Source organism: Ascaphus truei, chromosome 2, assembly GCF_040206685.1.
Source record: "Ascaphus truei isolate aAscTru1 chromosome 2, aAscTru1.hap1, whole genome shotgun sequence".
NCBI lineage: Eukaryota > Metazoa > Chordata > Amphibia > Anura > Ascaphidae > Ascaphus > Ascaphus truei.
Genome location: NC_134484.1, coordinates 318,328,963 through 318,353,202, shown reverse-complemented (window position 1 = coordinate 318,353,202; position 24,240 = coordinate 318,328,963). Strand labels below are relative to the sequence as shown.

The 24,240-nt window shown below is 41.2% G+C and overlaps 2 protein-coding genes across 5 annotated transcripts in view; one reads left to right on the top strand and one right to left on the bottom strand.

Moving 5' to 3' along the window:
- LRRFIP2 (LRR binding FLII interacting protein 2) overlaps positions 1-24,240 on the top strand; it is a 501,877-nt gene that overhangs the window by 32,133 nt on the left and 445,504 nt on the right. The window lies entirely within an intron of this gene.
- The window catches only part of GOLGA4 (golgin A4), a 145,226-nt gene that overhangs the window by 7,914 nt on the left and 113,072 nt on the right, over positions 1-24,240 (bottom strand). For 2 of the 4 annotated variants that reach the window (XM_075586516.1, XM_075586517.1), the window contains exons 24-25: positions 12,369-12,472; positions 7,727-7,813 (exon numbers count right to left, since the gene is read on the bottom strand). In XM_075586516.1, coding sequence (XP_075442631.1) covers positions 7,727-7,813; positions 12,369-12,472 — 191 coding nt within the window. Of the gene's footprint in view, positions 1-7,340; positions 7,381-7,726; positions 7,814-12,368; positions 12,473-24,240 lie in introns of those variants that run through there. The other 2 variants (XM_075586518.1, XR_012799195.1) reach the window with 2 other exon arrangements.

Sequence of the window (24,240 nt, the reverse complement as noted above, 5' to 3'; positions counted from 1 at the left end):
TTGTTATTCATAGTATAATGGAATATAAATGTATAGTCATTAATCAGCTTTAGTTGGGATTTCTTCACCATTACTTTAAAAAGCATATTTACATCAAATCCATCCAAGTCAGGGGTGGCCATTTCTAGTCCTCTATGGCCATCAACAGGTCAGATTTTAAGGATATCCCTGCTTCAGCACAGGTGACTGTCATTGACTGAGCCACCTCTGCTGAAGCAGGGATATCCTTATAACCTGACCTGTTGTTGGCCCCTGAAGACTGGAGTTCACCACCCCTGCTCTAAGTATATATAAAGAATCGTGAAAAGCTTATTATTGATTTCACATGATTTTAACCTCAGTTGGGGAGTCCAATAAACTGTGTGATAACTGAGCTATCAACCCTGAGGCTGAGTTGACATCCATTAGTCTCCATAATGACACCTCAGTCATCCATCAAAATTCTTGAAAGGTTGTAATCTGCAACCAATTTACTTTAGCATGAGTATCATTAGTTTTAATGTTATTAACCTTGCTGGACTTTTTTGCGATATTGATCAGCTGCATTTTGCAATTACCTGAGGCGTCAACAGATGATGATGGAATATTGAGGATTATGTTGTAATGGGAACAATCCCCATTTTCTCTGCCATGTAATATATATTCTTCCAAGCATATATATATATATATATATATATATATATATATATATTACTTATGTTCATCCAGTGTATAGTGAACATCAATGTCAGTACCGTGGCAGAAGCACTAATACCAGTGTTAATAATGATAGCATGCAGTTAGTAGAAGCTTTATATTCTGTTAGATGATTCATTTCCAAGAGGAATTTTAATACAACTTGAAGAAATGTACCTTCCTGCAATCAAACCCCTGCACTTTTCCATGTACTGTACAGGCAGTCCTCGTTTTACAACGCTTCGCTTTACAACGAATGGCTTATCCAACGCTATGCAATGCATACCTATGTTCATTTTTACAACGCCAAAACGGCTTATCCAACGCTGTTACGACGCTTTGCAAAGTTGTTTATGTGTATAGAATATATATAATTTATGTGTGTGCTGCATATCTTATTGCCTGCATAAAATATTTGGTGTATTTTAGTGTTAAAAATGCCTTCAGGAACAGAACCTTTCATTTAAACAGTGTTCCTATGAGAAAACGTGTTTCGCTTTAAGACGTTTCGCTATCCAACGCCATTTTGAGTAACGCATTGTGTCAGATAACCGAGGACTACCTATATATGTTTTTGTCACTTAAAGCTGCAGTTCAGTCTTTTTTTTTTTTTTTAAATTTTTTTTTTTACTTCAATAGTTTTATGTGTGCAATCTCTAATTACCTAAAGAACTGTATAGCTGCAGATCAATTCGTTCTCCATGTATTGATAGGTCGAAATCTGGTGACATAATTAGTGAAGGGATCTGTTTATATTCTGCTTGTCACTACTGCACTGACATGTGCTAGAGGGAGGGCAGGGCTGACAAAGGGGTGTGCCAGGGCTTGTGACAGGACATGAAGGGGCAGTGCCTTAGCAAATGGCTGTTAAAATAGAATACAAGAAAATTGGTCTTTAAAATTTTTTTTTATTTTTAAAACAGAAAATACTAAAAGTATTTTTTCTTACTACAGAACTGATTTATTAAAAAAAAACACACATGCAGGATATTGACTGAACTGCAGCTTTAATGTGCACATTCTTGAATTGGGTGAGGAACTGCAGTCCACTTCATTTCAACCAAACAAGGTGTGTGTATATCACAGAACAAACACTCTGCAGATCATCTTGGTAAAAAGAAGTCAAACCCAACCCATTTAGCCAAAACCATAATTGCAAACACCTACAAGAAAGGTGTCAAACTGGTCTTTCATGCTCGTTTGCAGTTATTTCTGTCTTTCTTTTCAAATTCATGCACTATCCCGTACAATAAACATTTTATTCCAAACTATTTGTCAATGGGGTTGAATATGTCACATTGAATGGTCAATAACATTCATTTATATACTAGATAATTTTGGTGACATTGTTGTGAAACTGAGAATATCAAAATACAGTACTAAGAGAAACAAAGCGACCAGAATAGTGAACACAGGACCCGCAGATCCTATGTGCAATGGCCATTACTTATTTATGGAGTTTATTTTTGCTATATTGCAGGGCCTCGGAGTGGTCCGTGGACTGTGGACTGTCACCCCCAGCTTATTTTGATCAAGTAGCTAAATGCAATTTTTTCACACTGAAACACACGAAAAAGCTTAGTGTTGAAATATGGTCCTTTTGAAGTCTTGAAATATACATAAAATTATGGTGCAGCACACTTGCGGCTCGTCTATTTTTCTTTTTCTAATCAGGCCCTTTATAAAATGAGTTGAACAGGGCAATATTGTTCTTATTCATTTCCCCCTCAACTAGTATTGCTTTTTATGCGAATACTACACCTCTGAAGAGTTGTAGTGTGGCACTGTGCAGATATTACTGGTTTAAGAATTGTTTCTGGCCTTATTTTATTGCATGGGTCGAGACGCAATGTCCGAAGTGGCGCTCAGACGGCAAGTCATGCTCTCTACGGAACCTTACTCTGCTGAACAATTACAATGACCAACACCAAATGTGTGTCAACATTTCTAAAGTGTCAAACAAATAAATCAGCACATTTTTGTTAATATATTTTTTCCTGTCAGAATTTCTTAATGTGAGAAATGTGCTTCACAGAAAGCTGAACAATAAGAAAAGGGATTCAACCCTGACTTTTTATAGACATACGGTACTGTACATGCATGCATACACACTTCACCGTTTCTATGTACTGTATGTGTAATTAGAGAGTTCGCTGGAACAGACCGTTTAGTTGGATACCATCCGTCATTCAGTGATGGCTCAAAACGATGCTATTAACATAGGCTGGGCTAAATATGCATTGACAATGCCCATGAAGTTCACTACGCTTAACAAAATAACCGTTGTTTATTATTGCTATAGTATGTGATGATGACTCCGTCAGTACATTATAAAATGGATAATATCAGATTAAAATTCACAGATTATTGTTCTTACAGTAATTTGGACTAGTCAGGACAAAATATATTTGACGTCCTAAAAAACAAATGCCCTGAAACTGGTAGAGATTAAAAATAGAAAACTGAGCCTGAACAGTATCTAATCACGTCATGCCCAGAACAATGTAATACACTTCAAACCTTAATGGATGACCAAAATATTGATTGTTACCTGACAATGCTATTTTCTTCCAAAGGAAACAGGGGAGCGCAGCTTGTAGCCATGAAAGAATAAAAACATCACATAGTACAGAGATGTCTTACATTGATTCAGAAATGGCTACTCACATGAAGGTAGCAAATAAAGGGCAGTCATACAACTTAAAGGGGTGGATGGTCCCCTGTGGGTGGTGCAGCAACTACCAGCAACCAATATCCAAGAAAAGAAGAAAAAAGGACCAAATAGTGTAGACAGCAAAATATATATATTATAATACAATAAAAATGGAGGCTTACACTTAAGATGGTATTTGATGTATACATGCATTATTTTTAAATAATGAATAGTACTGAGAAGTTCTCAAAAATGTGTAATTCTTATAAATGTGAAGTTTTTAATGTGTATTTTACATAAATGTATTTTAACTTTGCGCCGTTTTTAAAGACATGTTAATTATAACTCAGAAATAATGAGCCAATAGTGGATACTTAAATCTCCCATGTGCAGCCGATAATGACTCCTGATGAAGCCGTGCCCCATACGGCGAAACGCGTAGTGTGTCCAGCCTCCAACATCTAGAGGGAAGACCAGGGAAGCGCCCACACCACAGACACCGGAACCCGGAAGTCCGAGACGCACCGGAAGTGACGCGGATCGACGGCGTGGATGTGGGTGCATTCAGAGGCAGTAGCAGAGATCCATACGACTCACAGGTAGATCGCGACTCCTGTGTATCCGTGATTTGCTGTTGAATGCTGTTTGATACCATCTTAAGTGTAAGCCTCCATTTTTATTGTGTTATAATATATATATTTTGCTGTCTACACTATTTGGTCCTTTTTTCTTCTTTTCTTGGATATTGGTTGCTGGTAGTTGCTGCATCACCCACATGGACCATCCACCCTTTTAAGTTGTATGACTGCCCTTTATTTGCTACCTTCATGTGAGTAGCCATTTGTGAGTTGGTCATATCACATTTCTGATTCACTGTAAGACATCTCTGTACTATGTGATGTTTTTATTCTTTCATGGCTACAAGGTTCGCTCCCCTGTTTCCTTTGGAAGAATTCTACGTGCAAGAACTTTGAGACAGTCTTAAAACAAGGGTTGAGTGTGTTTGTTTTAGCCTCATATTTTCACTTTTGTTCACTTTATATTATCCCGTTATATAGTGGCACCTATTTATTTGGGCACTTATTGTATTTACTTCACTAGGTTTGTTAGAGCGCTATCAAGCACCTTTTCCGTTAAATGCTATTTTCAGAAACAAACCCTCAGCAAGTTTCTCACTTAAATGTATATATAGATGTGTGTGTGTGTATATATCTTCACTTACATTTCATGACAGGTAATATCTTTTTCTGCATTAAACTGGCTTCTTCCACAAAACATGGACAGTGGTAGATCTCCTTTGGAGCTAAAATTGCTTCAGTATTGTACTTACAGTACATTAACAGTTCAAAAACATACAACAAGCAATTGCAATATCGTATGCATAAAATTCTGTTCTGTCAGCGTCGCCAGAAACATTTTGTGTCCTGTCTTCTTCTATTAGCAAGTAAAATGGTATAAATGCTACAAAATCAAAATACCTTTTCACCTAAACGTTTAGTATCACATTTAATAAAAGTGGTGGCCACAGGATGTTCATACGTGGCAGGTAATTAACCTTTTTGTGCCTCTTCCAAGTAGGTAATTACCCATACATGCAAGATCAGCAAGCCCGTCATCGATATTTCCATCTTAACCTCACTGTCTGTTTCCGATTTTCACATATCCTCAAAAACGCAACACCAGGGGTTCTCCATTACAGAAACTAACAAAAGGATGGGAGGACTGGGAGAGATGTGAGGGGTCTGGGAGAGATGTGAGGGGTCTGGGAGAGATGTGAGGGGTCTGGGAGAGATGTGAGGGGTCTGGGAGAGATGTGAGGGGGGCTGGGAGTGATGTGAGGGGGCCTCTGGTCTCTTTCCCCCCCCCACATGCAGTCCTGTTCAACTGAATAAAAACATTAAAAAAAACATAAATATACATAAACACAAAACATCTCCCCCGTCTGTCTCTCACCCCCCCCCCGGCTCTCTCTCTCTACCCCCCGTCTCCCTTCCCCCTCCCCCCCCTGGTGAGAGATAATCTGTTACTAACATTTTTGAATCCCACCACTGGGGTGGTGGTGGGGGGGGGGTGCTTGATGATGGGGGAGATCAAGAGTGCTGGGGGAGATGATGAGGGGGGGTTAAATGAGATGGTGATGAGGGGGTGAGGAGATGATGATGAGGAGGGGGTTAAATGAGATGTCATGAGGGGGGTTAAATGAGATGGTGATGAGGGGGGGTTAAATGAGATGGTGATGAGGGTGGGTTAAATGAGATGGTGATGAGGGAGGGTTAAATGAGATGGTGATGATGAGGGGGTGAGGAGATGATGATGAGGAGGGTAGTGGTGGTGGCGTGAGAGGAGGATGAAGAGGGGGGTGAGAGGATGAGGGGGGTTGCGGTCTGAGGGCTGTTCTATAGAGGGCGCGCTTGCTGCGCCGTGCGTGCGCGTGGCAGTTATAGTTGGCTGAGGTTAGCAGCCTTTCTATAATGGTTTTACGCCGCTACTAACACTGAAATGTGTGTGTGTACTGTATGTACAATGTTAATAAATAATTTATTAAAGCATTTCTTTATTTATTTCAAACGTATTTATAACACACACACACACACACACACACACACACACACACACACACACACACACACACACACACACACACACACACACACACACACACACACACAGTACCTCACAGCATACACACAAAAAGCATGTGTCACGTGCACGCACGTTCGCACAGGCACGCACGGGCGCACACACACTATAGAACGGCCCTGAGAATTTATAAACTTGTTCAAACAATGTGTGTTTAAAATTTTCGCATGCGCAACACAATACCTCAATTTTTACATTGTGTGGCTATTTTCACTTCTAATTCGCCACACATGTGGCTACATTGAAAAATAGGTTGCCCACCCCTGGACTAGAGGAACCGAATGAAACAACTGGATACCAACACATTATTACCACACTTGCAAGAAGAACTCCAGCTACGGTACAATACTTCTCTCTGTAGCCAGTGCTTCATCCCTTCACTTATAATGTTCAGTGACGGAGTGTCTGGCGGCACCAGTGGGTCACCAGACACCCGGCTCTTCTGCGGCATTTGTGCTCCGGTTACGTGGCCGGTCACTGAATAAAGGAAACTGAAAAAGAAGCAGCTTCAACTCCTCGCTCAATAACCCTACACATTACTCTCGAAGAGCTTCCCATGAAGCACTTTTTGTGTGAAATGCGTAAGGTGATTGAGTGAGGAGTTCCTGGACTGCAGCCTTCAGCTGTGATCTCTGCCCCTGCCTCCGTGTGCGACATCAATATCCGGAAGTGATGCCGCGATCGACCCAGAGGAAAGAGGGTATCGGCTGCAGGACATCTCCAACACTTCATTTTCTGGGTTGTCTACATATATACTTTTTTTCTCCGTTTGTGAGTTGAATAACTTTATTTAGAATATCTTTATGCTGCATAAACCAATATTATACTATGTCCTCTCCTCCTTCTAGATTCTATACATTTGGGAGCCCTTCCTGTATCTTTGGCGATCTACTGCAGACATGCAATCTGCTGAAGGAAGTTCTGCATATTAAACCCAACGCATGAATATCTCGCAACACTTCAGTGAGATAATCCCCCCTTTCTTAAAACAACCTAATTATTTAAACATTGTTGCAACTATTCCTTGTTCTTTTGTATTTCATATATTCCCTGGGACACTTTACGCTCCTGATTCCGTATCGCCAAGCCGATTGGGATAAAGTTGTTTCTATGGAGCTGCACTACTCCCACGGATCTTTACAATTGTTTGTATTGTTTCACAATTTTTTTGTCACTGCAGCACTAATCACAGTGGGTTTAATATTAGACACTATATTCACAATTTTAAAAGTGGTATTTGCACTTGAATTTTCCATGTTTTGTGTATCATTCAGACAAAATAGCATGAAATTCTAATACGTTCATCAAGAAGTTTCTTGTAGGACATCTTTGTTTGCAAGCATGTGCTTTAATTACTCTTACACATACTTACATACTCAAGTGTGCCCTCTCAGACTCATGTTCAAGAATAGCTGGACCACATTATATGAAAAGATAAGTATCAGGGTAAAGAAAATAAATATAACTATTCAGAATAAAGTGACAACCCTATGGTGTAAATATAAAGAGTATTTGTTATTTCTCTTATCCTACTTAACGAATTGAGTGAGTCACTCCTGCATACTGCTTTCACTTATTGAATATACTGCAATTCTCCATGTTTTGGTCTGATAACAAAAGTGAGAGGAGAGGAGTGTGGAAGGTGAAAGCACAATCACGGTTGTAGAAGAAAACACATCCTGTAGGCAACTAGATAACTTCTCCTCCTACACAGCTCCTTAAGTTCCTCTTACAAATAATCCGATGCATGGGTCTTACCGTAGGCCGGGAGTCCTCTCGCTCCAAGATTTTCTCTGCCTGTTCAGCTGGGAACCGTAGCACTGTGGTGATCACTTTGGCCATGGTCTAAAAATAAAAAAGATTGAACTATGTGTAAGCTGAACACCTATTTAAACCCTTAAGTGTTGCAGCAGTGAAATTAGTTACAAATATTACATTTCATTAACGTTAGATTATAATATACTAAATAAACAAGAACATTTGTTTTTTTTTATGTACATCAAATAAAAGTACACTTGTGAGCACATTCACATGTCTCAGACAGGTCTGCAACCCTGTCTTTCCTAATTATCTCTTAGCATACAATACTTCCACTACAGCCAGGGATTCTGGGAAATTACATGCAAATGAGCACAGTGTCACCTTTTGTTTCGTATCCATTTTAACATGGACCCCCATCAGCTTATAAACCTACTCTATTTGGGTTCTCTATGTCCCTAATGACCACTTCTGTTACTCTGTCGCAATACTGCAGATAAAGATCGTAATATTTTTTTAGAAGTCGATATGGTTTTCCTCAGATTGTTGTTAGTAAAGTCTCTTAAGTGACGGACCTACACACAACCTAAATCACTTGGCTTTTTGACAATGGCGGAACCATAGAAATCTACAGTCTTCATGTTTAGTCGGGTTTTCAGTGCAACAGTGCAGTACTTATTTTGTATTGCACAAGTATTTTATATGATCTGGGATGGGTCATCTTTTCACTTGTCTTCTCAAACCTGAACTGATTTATCCGGATTCCAACATCTGGATCTCACTTTATCAATTTAACTCAGTGAAAACAGATTCTTTCACTGCCTTTGCCAACAATTTGCACAACCCAAAAATAGCCACATGTTTACATAAACCTGGCTGATGGATAATAAAAGGAAAACAAACCTTCCCACCCCCTGCTTGCCTGGCAACAATTTAATGATACTTATACTGTCTTAAAGGGTTAAGGGTCAAAAACATTTGCTAATTTTCTGATCTCTTCACAAGATATTGTTGGTAATGATTTACGAAGCAAGTACCTCTGTGTGAAAGGTTTACCAATATGATGGATACATTTGACTAATGTATGGAAGATCTGTAAACTGATCATTGTAATAATGCTTATCAAGTTTGACCTTCAATGGCAACTGGTTGCTACAGAGAATGGAGAAAGGACCTCACATAGGTTCCCAACATGAAAGAGAAGGTTTCACAGTGATATTTGAGAGGAGACTATAAGCTTTTGGTTGTTGCGTTAAACTAAGCAAAATCCAACAGACCAGCTGACTTGTGTTCAAGCAGCAATCCATGTGGCTGACCTGGAGTCTAGGCATGGTACTGTTACAAACCAAAGTAAATGTTTAGAGATGTTGGACTCGAAAGTTTTGGGCAGGTTAGGTTATAAAAACTTTTGATGCACTTCTGGAAGTCATTGGAAGAATGAGCAGACACACCTTGCTTTCAGAGCAGGTGGTGTAATATAAAGGATAATGCTTTTACTAGTGTTAAATCGATAGTGCCTCAGCATCAAAAACTTGTATAATACTAATGTTCATAACATCCGAAATACACTACCACCACCTTGAGAAAGCATCTCTGAACGCAAAGCAGCTCTCGGCATGAGTGAGGGTCTCGCTCCAATGCTAATGCAGGTCGCATATACTGTACTATGTTTTTTAGTGATCTATGGAGTGACTATAACAGTCTATTCGTATAGCCCGTTTCTACTGGCAACAATCTGTGAAGAAGCTTTATAACGGATGCTCAATAAACCTGAATTTTTAGAAGAATTCGAGCACCCCAATGCTTTTTCTCTTTCATTATTTGATTTCTTCTTTTGGACAGGACTATCCCCCAGCCCAGGAAAATCCCCAGTCACAGAGGTTAAAAGTGCATGAAGAACTATGCCAAAGTTTATGCCAAGTGTGAGTGACTGTCCCATGTATTTCCTCATGTTGTGAGATACTGAACTATTCGGGAGAGAGATAGTTATACCAGGAATGGTGTACAAGATCGCAGTATCATATTCAGAAATGTATGGACTGCAAACTGCATGCTCTGTATCAATGTGAAAACCCTAGTATATGGAATTAAAAAGTCTTGGTAACATTGTCATAGAAATGTCATTATAAACTATGTACTATGTACTACGTTATGAATTGCATTTCCTCTCCCTAGATCTGAAAGATTGTAGGAGTGCTAATAAATCTGGAATGTGATGAAAATGCCTTTATTTAAAAACAGACAACGAATAAGTGAGTGCATGGGTCACGGCTACAAACGTGCACTGGGGCCAATACAAATACCAACTCCTAAAGTCCTTCCTACTGTGAGAAACATACACTTCATCATGCAATCCCAGTACATTCTTATGGTCGCCAGGGTACTGAAATTGCTGTTAAAAGTGCTCTCTGTTTTAATAATGGCCGTATTCTCAGATTGTAGGCTGATAGGATGAGTTCTATTTTTAACAACAACAAATCATTTTTATTTGGGATTTCAAGATATTTTATGAGCAAAAATGACAAGACAAAATGGTAATTTTTATGTGGGCAGCTGCAGATATAGAATTATGTGGTTAATATGTTGACCTAGAGTACAGCTATTAAACTGAGCATTAGCGGTCATATATACTAATCAGTCTTCTGTCACAAGACTGCTTCTGGTGCTGGAAGACACCTTCAAGACTCATTCAAATCAATGGCCTGTAAAGTGTCTTCTACAGTAGCTCCATAAGGAGAAAGCAGAAAGCGGCGTAGTAAATATTGCCCTAAATCGGTTAGTTCACACAGCTGATCAGTGAAAGTAGATAGATGAAGAAATCAGTTGGAATAGACATGGAAAACATAGCGGGCAACAGAGGGATGGGACTAAATGTAGAGCAGAGGGAGAAAGGGCAAAATGAGAACCACATGATCACTACCTCAAGTGATCACGTGTGCACAATCCAGGGAGGATCAGCCTTTGTATTCCCCCAATTTAATTAACATATTCAGAAAATGCTTATCTGCAGAATTCAACAAGGCTAAGGTTGCTAAAACTGCAGCAAAGGACATTGCAAGGGTAAAAATAAAGGAGACATGTATATGTTATAGTGAGTAGAGTATAGAGTATATTATTGCTTTAAATGTGCAATCCCACATAGTAACTTTTTTTTTATTACATGTTGCATAAACAGTGTATGTGTATTTGATACATGTACTATATGGAATGTGTATATAATGTGTGGTGGGGGTGGGGCATGCATTGTGTGTATTTATATGGTGCGAGTATGTATATGGTACATGTGTGTATTTGATGCATGTACTGTATGGCATGTAACAAATGCAACACTAGAAACAGAATTTGCTCAAGGTTGATTGATCCCTATTTAAATTTAGTTTTCACAGTGTTTCTGCTTAGTATTAAAGCATTTATAATCCCCACTGTATGGGGGAATCTGCAAATTAATATAAATAAAAAACAAAGTATTAATGGTTCCTAGGTGTCCTGTTAATCTGTCACTCAGTTACTGCTCTGATCTTAATAGAGATATCAATTTCACAAACATGGCACTGAGACTGTACCACTGTGAATTGGCCCACACATTCCTAGCACCATTTGTATAGACAGATTGCCTATATGTTAGAGGTTTTATTGTTGCAAATATTATTCAGTTTTAGATGATATCAAATAAAAGTAATATTTAAAAAAATTCCTACCAATTAGCTATCTATCCACTTGAGCACATTTCCAAAAAGTAGGCACTTGTGCTGGTTTTGATGTACGGTGTGTATATACAGTTCACGTGTGGTGTATATGGTATATGTACAGTGTTTGTGTGTTACTGTATGTATATGGTGGATATATGTTGTGTGTGTATATCTATGATGCAGGAATGGTGTGTATGGTGTGTATTATGCACGAGGCATTTAAGATGTGTGTGCATGGGTCAAACATGGCGTTTGTTCACATAGTGTACGTTCATCTGATGTGCATGAATGATATGGTGTGTATAACTGGTGGATGTGTTTATTGTGTATATGTAAGTGTATGGTAATAGCATCCTTTTCATATTGTGTGTATCTCTGGTGTGCTTGCATGTTATTATGATGTGTGTGGGCTGCCTGATTTCTGAACCAGTTGGTTCAGCTTGCCCAGGCTAACTTTTGCCAGCCAGCCCCTGCCTGGTACAAGTAATACCATTACTCCTTTCCTGTGAAGTCTTCCATACAACCCTCCAAGCCCAAAATAAAGTGCTGCAAGATTCCACCACAGAGACGACTGCATGGATGGCTCTAAAGCATAGTTGCAAAACACTTTGGAATTGAAATGAGCTATATTTCAAAAAAAGACTGTTAGATCATGCTACAGTAGTAACGATCATATCATAACACTTGTGCTGCTAGAATAAAACAGCTCAAATTAGCATGGGGAAATTTCATAGCTTGAACAGCAAAAAAAGTTTGTACAGTGTGCTATCCTTCAGCTTTTCACCAGACCTCAGTTCTGACTATACTAGTGTGGAAAGACAGCACTTGAGTGTTATCACTTCTGCTATCACAGCATGCTGCATGATATGTCTTAATGGTAAACACATGGCAGGCTGATATTTCAGACTTAAATGAAAACACATGGCAAATTAGTGGCATATACGGTTTCATACCTTTGTCTCACGTCCCATCATGTACTCAAACATCACCTTCCTTAAGTACTCAAATTCAGTGGGTTCGCCAAAGACAGACACATCAGTGTGCCGATTATTCATGTCTGAAAGAGCAAGAAAGGAAACTGATTAAGTTGTCAGAAGAGGATGTGCTTATGTGATATAAATTAATTTCTTTACTGCGTTGCCAAGAATAGGGTTTTAATCTGGTAAGGGCTCTCTTATAGGTGATCCAAAAAGATAAATCATTATTTTCAATGCATATAAAAAAAAAAAAAAAATACCTATGAATGTTAGTACTGTATAGTAACTTATAACTTCATTAACGGGTTTTATAATGGGGAATAAAAGTAAAGGACAGAAATAAGCTGCACATATACATTTAATGGAATGCTCAGCATGCACTTGGAATAACTAGCTGTGTTTTTATACTTTCTAATTATCTTCACAGAACTCTGCTTATTAACATCCTCCTTTTTTTTTTTTACTTATATTTTTATTAAAGTTTTCAAACACAAATGGGAAGGGGGAGGGGGGGTACAAAAAAGAAAAATGTTGGTGGGGAATAACCATTTTATATCAGACTTCTTAGGCTGCGTCCATACAGGGGGGAGCAGTTCGGAGCCGCGCTGACGCTGAGGTTCGCCTGCTGAATCCTGTGCGATTTCATGCACGTGCAGGTGAGCCAGCGTGCGCGATAGGGGGGGGGGGGAGCCGGCGCAGTGACATCGCTGGGCCAATAGCCCACGACGCACCAACGTCACGGCGCCGTGAAGTTGACACTGCTTCACGCTGATTGGATGTTTTCAGCCGACAGCGCTCTGAAAAACAGCTTTGCCTGTCGGCTGAAAAATCCAACGTGTCAGCACGCCTGCGGACGCTCGCGTGAGCCCCCTCTCAAGGCATCCTCATTGAGGACGCCGGGGCTCAGCGCGGAGCGCCCGCACGGCTCAGCACGGCTTCCAGTGCTATGGACGCAGCCTTACAAGCATCAACAGTCACATTACATTTCATACAACATTTTATAAACAGCACATTCTACCCCAAACCCCCTCTCCTTTCGGGATCCCTCCCCTATCCAGCATCCCAGGGATCCCAGACCCCATCATACTTTCCTGTAGTGTGTTTCAGAAATTAGGTGAGTTTTTCCATTAATCGGACTTCATTTACGCTTCTAATAACCTCTCTTCTGGAGGGCGGGAGTGTCTTTTTCCACGTTGCTGCTACAGCGCCTCTAGCCCGCTGTCAGTATATGCAAAATCAATGTAAGTGTGTAGTGATAAACATTTTCCATGGGTTTGGCTAGAATAATTAAGGTTGGATCTAACGGAATCTTAATATCCGTCACCTCTTTTATTAATTTCAAACCGGTCTTCCAGTATGTCTGCATTACTGGATAATACCACCAGATATGTGCCAGGTCTCCTAAATGTCCATATCCCCTCCATCTATCAGAAGCCTCCGGGAACATCTGCTTTAGGCTACACTTATAGTGCCGGCGACGAGACGCTGGAAAAATCAAATTGAGATGACTTCCAGCGATCGCGACCAAACCGTCGCGTTCACTATAAGCGCACGCAACGGCGGCAATGCATTTGTTTTGACGCGATGTTGCTTCGCCGTCACCAGCACTATAAGCGCAGCCGTAGTCTTTTGGGGGTGTAATACCAACGTAACAACATTTTATTAACATCCTTTTTAATGTGCCGTCAGTGTAAACACAGTTAGGACAGGGCAGAGTGAAATCCCTTCACTAAAGAGAAACGCACATTTGAAAAAGCTTGTACTGTAGCTTCCTGGACTCGTTCCCATATTCAGTGGCTTCATATACTTCAATGGTTGTCTCTGTATGAGCACACAATTTATAGGTACATCACTGAACAGCTACTAAAAGTAGATACCGGATAAGTGGGTGGCAACCAAAAACAAACAAAAAATCAACCGACCTCTGCAATACACATGCATAAGAGTATAGAGAAATTGCACAAACGCCAAGTTTCATTTTAAAAAATCCTTAAAAATACAGTTTATTTAGACACACTGATGCATTGTTGCACCTTATTCAAAGATTTCCTAAATGAAAAACCTCTGAATACATGGTCATGTTTGGTTGCAGATCCTGCAAACCTCATCCATATATCTACAGCAGTGATTCCCAAACTTTTTTGTTTGGAGGAACCCTTGAAGAATTTTGAAAAATCTCGGGGAACCCCTATCTGGCTGACACATATTAGGCTGCGTTTGTAGTGCTGGCAACGTCGCATCAAAACCAATGTATTGACGCCGTCACATGCGCTTATAGTTGGAGCAAAAGGACGGTGCGGCGGCTCACTGGAAGTCACTTCAATTTGATTTCTCGAGCAACCGCAGCCTGACGTCAGCGTCGCCGGCACTATAAGCGCGGCCTTAGGCTAATTTCACCCCTCACGAGCCCCCTCTATTTCCCACCCTCTACCCATGTATTTCTCCCCCTCCATCTCACTCACTCTCCTCCCCTCCCGCCTCGCATGTATTTATCTCCCCTGCGTCTCACTCTTACTCGCTCCTGCCTTCCATCAATTACCCCACTATCACTCAATCCCCCCCACAAAATACATACCAAAAACCTCCACCCCTCTAAATACATATAACCCCAACCCGCAAGACATAATAAAAATATCCCGCCCCCGCCAATACATTTTTAAAAAAGACACCCAATACAATTTTAAAAGACCCCCCCCCCCCCCCCAATATATATATATATATTTTTAAATCAGGCTGCACGGGTAAAATCATCATCATCATCATATCTTCCCCAGCACCCCTCATATCACACACCCCCCTGCATGTCCCTCAAATCACCCCCCCTGCATGTCCCTCACATCACCCCCCCTGCATGTCCCTCACATCACCCCCCCTGCATGTCCCATCTCCCTCACATTACCCCACCTGCATGTCGCATCTCCCTCACATCACCCCCCCTGCATGTCCCTCACATCACCCCCCCCCCCCCTGCATGTCCCTCACATCACCCCCCCTGCATGTCCCATCTCCCTCACATTACCCCACCTGCATGTCCCATCTCCCTCACATCACCCGCCCTGCATGTCCCATCTCCCTCACATCACCCGCCCTGCATGTCCCATCTCCCTCACATCACCCCCCCCCCCTGCATGTCCCATCTCCCTCACATCACCCCCGTGCATGTCCCATCTCCCTAACATCACCCCCCCTGCATGTCCCATCTCCCTCTCTTGCCCACCTCAAGTGGCGGCGTGCAAGTTGCGGGTGGGCAGGTTGCGGCAGTAGGCAGGCGGGTTGCGAGCGGGCAGTAGGTGGCGGGTTGCGGGTGGGCAGTAGGCGGCGGGTTGCGGGCGGGCAGTAGGCGGCGGGTTGCGGGCGGGCAGTAGGCGGCGGCACGCGCATGCGTACACACACACGCGCGCGCGCTAGAGTGCAGCTGTGTGTGGGCTCGAGGGGGGAGTGGAAGAGCCGGGCTATAAGAGAGGGTTGGGGTTCCATACAATGCATTTGATCTCGGATCTGCTATTAGATAGGGTTGGGGTTCTGCAGAATTTCACAATATAATTATACAGTTCCTTAACCAAGAAAAGTTGGAAACTACTGCCTTAGAGACACGTAATTGCAATTCAGTTACATATAAATACAGTAGGATATTCGTTGGGAGTCAAATAATAGATCTGGCTTAAGACCAATGACTGAGGGTGTTTAAAGCAATGACAACATGGATCCCGATTGTACTAAATGACAGGCTCTGCAAAGTATTCCATGAACAGAGGGGTTACAAGGGTTAGTGAGCTTGAGGACTCCTTAGACATTTCCAGAATTGACTTGCGCTGTCCCTGCCTGCAACACATTGCTCCACAATAGGTTGCTAGCACCTCTGGCACTGGAGAGGTTAGACTAGTTCAGCATCAGTAAAGCATTTGATCTGGACACAATCCAGGCTTTAAAACTGCAAAACTCCTTCATCAAGAGCAAAATGCCCAAACGGCAACTTCCATTTACTCATCGACTATAATACACCTAACATCCAACAAAACACAAACCCTAGAGTGCAGCTGACCTCTATGCAGCCCCTGTGCCAGGGGCCACTTCTGAAGTAATGAGAAAAGCCTCCTTTCATCATTTTCCTCTTCCCAATTTATATATATATATATATATATATATATATATATATATATATATATATATATATATATATATATATATATATATCCTGTAGATTATTTCTTAGACTAAGGGAGAGATTTCCCCATGCTCTTTATTTCAGCTGTTTTTATCACTTAGGATACAACGTTTATGACGAGACTGAACCCCATTGCTCGGTTTAGTACTGCCATCTAATACTTGGTTATTTAGGATAAAAACATTTATTAGCATTCCCACTGTCTCTGTCTACCTAACAATTAGTGATATAGTGAATGTTCATAGAATGTTTTTTTTTAAAAGACATTTATATAGTACAAACATTTTGTTTGCTATCTTTATATTATTTGAGCATTCATGGTTCCCTTCGGACTCTAGATAAGTTATGAACAGTCCAAGGGAATGAATTTATCTTTAGGATCAGTACATATATAAATCATTTATAAAAAAAAGCCTTCACTGTACATTGCATTTAGGAAAGAGGACTAAGGTTTCACTTGGATTTCCATAGCTTCCTCTGGTCCGATTGTTTAAAGCTTGAATCTAGAGCAGCCATGGGTTTAATAACACACTATACAGTATACACATGCATTTTGATTGCATGCCATATTAATATGTTGAGGTTCAACATAAAATTTATATTTTCAAAAGGAATTTGAAGCGTGTCAGAAAAAATATGCTATAAATTATAGCTGATAGAGCTCCATCATGTACCAAGTAAAAACTGGATTTAATCACTCATGGTGCGTCATACAAATTATACATACTGCACACTAAATGTAATCTTTCTTTCTCATACATCACTGGCTGCTTTACCAAATATAGCAAATAAAAATAGAACTTGTGAGCACATTCACATGTTTCAGACAGGTCTGCAACCCTGCCTTTCATCATTTAACATGGATCCATATAAGCGCATGCCTGCTGTATTACACAGCTTTCCAGCACAGCCTGGGTTAAAGAAGTGCATAGCCAGTAAACCTACTCACAGACAGCTGTTTCGACCTTTTAGATATCATCATTTAACAAATAAGAAGATAGCACAGGATATGTAGCTCCCTGCTACTGTATTTCTAGTCTAGGTACTGTTAATAAAATATACTTTAAGGAAACCACAGTACAAATACTTTTTTCTTAATCATAAGTGACCTACACAATTGGTATGAAAAAAAAAAATACACACACACACACACACACACACACACACACACACACACACACACACACACACATACACATACACACACACACACACACACACACACACACACACTATGGTGCAGCAAACTATCACTGCCAGTTTTGTCATCTCTCATGTAGCAACATTACAGGCATTACGTTTTCCACATGGAATATAGGAACTTTGCTTTAAACACCCGCATAAGATAGAGGAAATTAAATATAAATAGGACTTAAAACATTTATGGGCTGTGCAAATCTTTTTGGCAGGAGAAGTGGAAATATGGGATTGTTAAAGTTAAAAGTAAGGCAGAACACTAAAATTATTACCGGAGATGTCTTTACTTGTTTACTACTGTACATTTTTGTACTATGTATTTTAGTGACGTGGTTATAAAGTTGATGAGGCAGAAGGGAGATATGCTCAACCTATGTTGAATTACATCGGCTGAGAAACTCATCCTAGATTTGTAGTTATATTGATCAAGAGGAAGGCAAACAAAAAAATCCCAGTGGAACATTATCCAACTACCTCTCATAAGGAACAAATTAATTCCTTACCCACTCCAGCTCAACATCCTTCCTAGGTTTTACTTATTTGGCATATCCTTGTATACCTTTCCTTTCTAAAAAGATGTCTAACCTTTTCTTAAAAGAGCAGAACATGTGTGGGGTTTTTTCCCGCTAGGTGGGAAGCAGGTGGTCACCGGAGCTCAACTGCATTAATTTCAGCACTGGGGACCCCCTGTTCCTCAAGATCCTTACCTCTGTAGGGGGTGCTGGTGGCAGCTCCAGAGGATTAACGGTCCTGGTCATGCGGGCCAGTAGAAAGCCGCAAGGGATGACGTCACAACTTTCTATTGGTCCGCGTGACGTGGGACATTTAAGCCACCATTATATTCCCCACATACAAACCAGCCAGGGATGCTCCTGGCACCCCCTAATGAGGTACAAATCTCAGGAAGTAAGGGGTAAGTGGAGCTGAAATTAACACAGTTAATCTTCAAATCTATTTTAAAAATAAAAATGTAAAAAAAAGGAAAGCATGATTGCTGCTTTAAAGATATACACTGTATCTGCCATCATAGCCTCCATGGGTAGTACATTCCACATTTTAACTTCCATGCTTTCAAGAACACTTTCCTTTGCGGCTGGTGAAATCTCCTTTCCTCCAATCTCAGGGACTGACCTTGTGTTGCTTGTACTGTTCTTGGGAATAAAAATTCCTTGTATTGACCTTGAATATATTTGTAAATACTATAGTAATTATATCCCTTCTTAGATGCCTCTTTTCAGAGCTTGACTACATGCTTTAAACATCATTCCGAGCCTCATATTAGCTGCATGAAGAATACAACTACGTTACTTTAGGTATGAAATGTAGGCACGACAAAGGATTATCAGGGTATAAGTATACAAATAGGCATTCTTCTCCTGAGTATAGACAATGCAACTAGGACCACAAACAAGTAATTTTAGCAGAGGTTTGAAGCAGCAAAACGTGAATTTTTTTTTTTTTAAATACATATTTTCTGTAGTATTAGAGAATACGACATTTTTTAAATTCAACTCTATGCCATTTTTAATGCGTTTTAAGGCATCCTTTGATTTCTATAGCAGGCTTTAGCCCACCTCCCAAGCAGTGCATGATCTTTGCAACACTTTCCTGTTTGTGATATTACCAGCAGTTTGAGCTGTACACTGTAGCAAAAGACGTTACCTTAGTAATATAAGGATACATTGTAGCTGCTAAATGACACTGATTGAGCAGCCATTATGTTAGGCACACAAGCCGGATTTTTTTTCTTTTACATATTTATAACGGGAGCACCAAACGATTGCCAGCTTAGGTAAGAATGTAATACATTGTCACATGCTTTACATATATAGATAAGGAGAAAAGGGGAAGGGGGGATGATGTAGTATTACTGCTTTAGGCCTGGGTCCCGCTGCATCCGGTGGCGCGCGCGGCCGCGTCACTCACCAGACATATGTTCCTTCCGAGCTGGCCCCAGTCCCTCCTCTCTGCAAGGCTCGCTGCGCACTGTGACGCGTCAGCCAGCAGGGGATACACGAGGATCGTGATCCCAAGCGGCGACGCGTCACGTGGTGCGGCTGGGAGCCAATGAGATGGGGAGGAGGGGAGCTGTCTCGAGCTACGGGAGTTTGTGTCCTCTGTGCAGCATGGCAACATTCCTCCCCGCCTCACCTCCCCTTCCTCCGGTGCCCGTTTCAGGCTGCGCGAGCTAGGGACGTTGCGGTCAGGTCCGGCTGCTGAGCTCGTCTCCCGGGGAGGAGAGGCAGCAGCAGCAGCATATTGGGGAGGGGGGGGGGAGAAGCAACAAGGCAGAGGGGTTTCCATGTGTGTGCCTGTGTGTAATGGTCCCGCCCCCCACGTCATAACACCCCGCCCACCCGACCCGTTTTGGTCACGCCCCCCCCCCCCCCGCTCCAGCTCCCACTCTCTCTCCCTACAGACCGCATATCGCGGTCAAGTGCCTCTCCACGCGCCGCCTGTCTGCAGTGCGGGCGCGTGGTCTGAGGCAGCGGGGCCTTAGCCTGAAGCGTCTAAAGAGAGATCTGGAGTCTGAAAAGGTCAAATGCAAATTACGTAACGTTGGTTTTGCCTCCATGCTCACACTCCATGATCCAATATATTGCTATTTTAAAGCATGGCTTTTATGTAAAAATCTACTAATTAAGAAAACACACAAAGTACGAGTTGATGCCCAGTAATTTTGATCTGCTTGCCTCCGTACCCTACTTTGTTAACTGGATTCAGGGTGTGACACAGACAGAATGTGTACACAGCAATTTAAATGACATGAATGGGAATAATACTTTAATGTGGGTTGATATATTGATGATTAAAGAGGTGTTAAAAAAATAATAATAATACATTGAGAGTTCTCTCTCTTTTCAAGTATGTCCTGGCTAGTATGAGGATGTCATAAGCACAATGATTATGTAGAGGATTTACAGTAAAACAACAGTGATCCTTTTTCGCTAAAACAAATAGTTTTTCAATACAAAAAAAGTGTCCGTGTGGAATGGCGAGTTACTTTGAAGGTTTTATTAGCAAATTCAAAACAAAACAAAAAAGCCTTCAAATTAAGGAGAGGACATACTTTACGGTCATAAAATGTACAATAGGCGGTTAAAGACGTGTATGTAATCAAGAAGAAATGTAGATTTATGAAGTACATTTTTATTCCATATGGAAAACATGCTGCGGTTGTCAGCTTACTGATTGATGCTTATTATATACTGTAAGCTACAGCATGTGATGAATTTAACATAAACCACGTGTCCTTTTTCTGTGATTAATACACACATGAATATACACACACACACACACACACACACACACACACACACACACACACACACACACACACACACACACACACACACACACATACACTTCTGTTCTAATATTGGAATACAGGCTGCTAAAATCCACTGCTCCAGCCTGATTTTAGATAAGTGATGGCATCTGAAAGGTTGCAAAGAAAACAGTTGTTGCAGTTGCAGTGTTCCTGCCTGTGAGTTGGTTTTGGTGTGAAATACTAGTGCAGTGGCATTCAACCTTCTTCTCCCGCCCCTCTTCCACTCTCACCCTTCCCCGCCTCTCTTCCCCTCACCGGTCCCCCTCTCACCTCACCACACTTCCCCCTCAACGCCCCCCCCCCTCTCCCCCTCACACACTCCCGTCTCTTCCCCTCACCCCCCCCCCCCTCGCGCATATCCCCATCCCCCACTCATATCCCCTCTTCTCCTCTTATGCACACCCCTCTCTCCCTCTTCCCTTCTTAGGCTGCGCTTACAGTGCCTTGCGACGGCGATGCGACGTCGCTCCAAAACAAATCAATTGACTCCGTAGCCAGCGCTTATAGTAAGTGAGACGGAGCGACGTCGCGCCTGAAAATTTGGAAGCCGGGTCTATTTGATTTTTTTAGAGACAGTCGCCACATGTGACTGTCTCTAAACTAATCAGAGACCGCGGCCCGCTCCCTTTGGTGACGTCGCAGGCGACAGTTGCTTCAAATCAAATGACAACTTTCGCTGGTGATGACGGGTGAGGTTATCGGTCGCATCGCCAGCACTATATGCGCGGCCCTACACACACCCCTTTCTCTCTCTCTTTTCCTTTTACATCCCCCCTCCCCCCTCACTCAATGCCACAGCATTGAGTAAGACCAAATGGTATTTCTAAAGCAGTATGGCGATGGATGTTTTGATACAAAATTCTCACACGGTATACATAAAAAAAAGTCATCATAGAAAAAAGATATAAGACAACATAATTTGGGCACATAGGGGACTTCTCTCGGGCCTGATTTTTTGTATTGATTATTAATGGCCAACGGTGGAGACATAGGATCTGAGCACCTATGAAACCCAGGTGAGGTTTTATTGGTTAAGCTACTATTTTGAGTGAGTGCAAGTTCTATTTTTCTTTTTGTTTGTTGCTAAATCAATCAAATATAGTTGAATGTTGGTCTATTAAAATGTATTACAACTGGTAGCAAATACACACAAATGCACAGGTCAGTGCACCTTTGTAATATCACTGCTAGATTAAGTGTAGCCATGGGGAATTTGGGGCATTTGGAGAGGTAATGCTATAAGACAGTGATTCCCATCCTGGAGGGCTTGGACTTACAAGAGGCGAAGGAGAACATTAACCTTTTGGGTGCCCCAAGACATAGGCACTACATTATGGGGTCTGGCACTACAGGAGCTCCATGACGCAGTGTCTGAGCTTGATTTCCAGGAGAGATCACATCCTGCGCTACTAAAGGGTACTTACCAACATGCAAACGAGGCCGGCATGGCAAGTAAGGCCTCAACAACCAAATGCGGTACGCATGACAAAGCAATGGCCCTCATTCTCTGGAGGGTACATTGTCCATGGGCTTCACAGCATTCAGGAAGAAGGCAGAGGGTGCTAAGAATCCCCGGACGTTAAATGTAAGCGGCCATTCAATCCTAATTCTGGCTACCTACAACGTCTGATCAGACGCATTAACGATCAGACGCATTTCTCTAATCAGAGAAATTAAATGGGATATTGTTGACCGTCATTAAGTAAGATGAAAATATGAAGGTCTAACTGAACTCAAAAAGTGGACACCTAGATACAGACAATGGAAGAATTGGTGGTGTATGTTTGATCGTTAACAAGAGAGCAACATAGTGGAGTATGAAAGCTCATCGAAGAAAGCAGCCAGAATAAGTCATTCAGTCAAATAATCCAAGTGTATGCCCCAATATCAAGTCACACAGACAATGAAGTGGGGGCTTCTACCATGAGATGAAACAACTTAACAACAAAGAAAACTGTCACATGGACATAGAATGGACCCAATGGAATCAAGAATTAAATTGACTATATCCTAACAAGAAACGCGGGATTTAAAACTGCACAGTTCTTAATCATTTTTACACAAGGATTGATAACCAGTTGGTTCGCTGCAAAATAGTTGCATTGGAATGTCTAGATGAAAGAAGAAAACTGATTAAAAAGAAGAAAAAGACAATCAACATCAATTACCTCAGGAATAATAGCAAAGAAATGTAACTAGAACTGAAATGTTGCTTCAGCTTGCTCGAGATGCAAGGGGACACTTTAACCAACAATTACAAAGAACTTACAGTATGAAGATTGTAGTTGAATGCACAGAAAAAACTGGAGGAATTGCTAACACAAACCAGGGAAAGAAAATATCAGATCAGACAAAGCAATTAATGAGGAGACAAAAAGAAATGAAGCCATTCCAAGACACAAGAACAAGTGTTTGAACATGCAGAGCTGTGCGCGACAATCTGCAAAAGTATAACTGAAGATGAAAGAAATGTAACTGTGATATGGTGAACAAGGCTATTGAAAATAACATAAGCTTAAAGAAGACAAAGCAATGACGTATGGTTGGGAAGAAGCAAATCACTGCATTCAAAGAAGATGATGGATCAACAGTAAAAGACTGTGTTCTTATCATAAACCGAGTTGAGGACTTCTACTGTACATGAAATTGTATGAGAACACCGATAAAACAGGGCATGGATTCAGCAGAGAAGAGTGAGAAAAAAATACAGATGATGTACCATGTGTCCTTCCAGAAGTGGCAAAAGCAATAAAATCCATGAAGAAGGAGGAAATAGAGAAAATTCTTGCAAAACTCTTTACGTGCTGCTTTAACAGGAAAATTCCATGAGAATGAGGCAATGCCATACAGTAGTTATCCTCATCCCACTAAGAAATGGGACAAATAAGCCCTCAAGAACTACAGGTCAATCAGCCCACTTCCAAGATACTCAGTAATCGGCTGCAACAGACACTGTACTTTGCCCAGCCAGGAGAACAAGCAGGATTTCGTGGAGGATAGAACACAATGGACCACATACAAGCCATAAAGGAAGTGATTTCCAGAAGTAATGAATACAAACTCCCACTCCGTTTAGGATTCGTAGATTATGAAAAAGCATATACCTCAGGAGTATGCATTAAGTATTGAAGAAGCGTACATTGACATTATAAAAA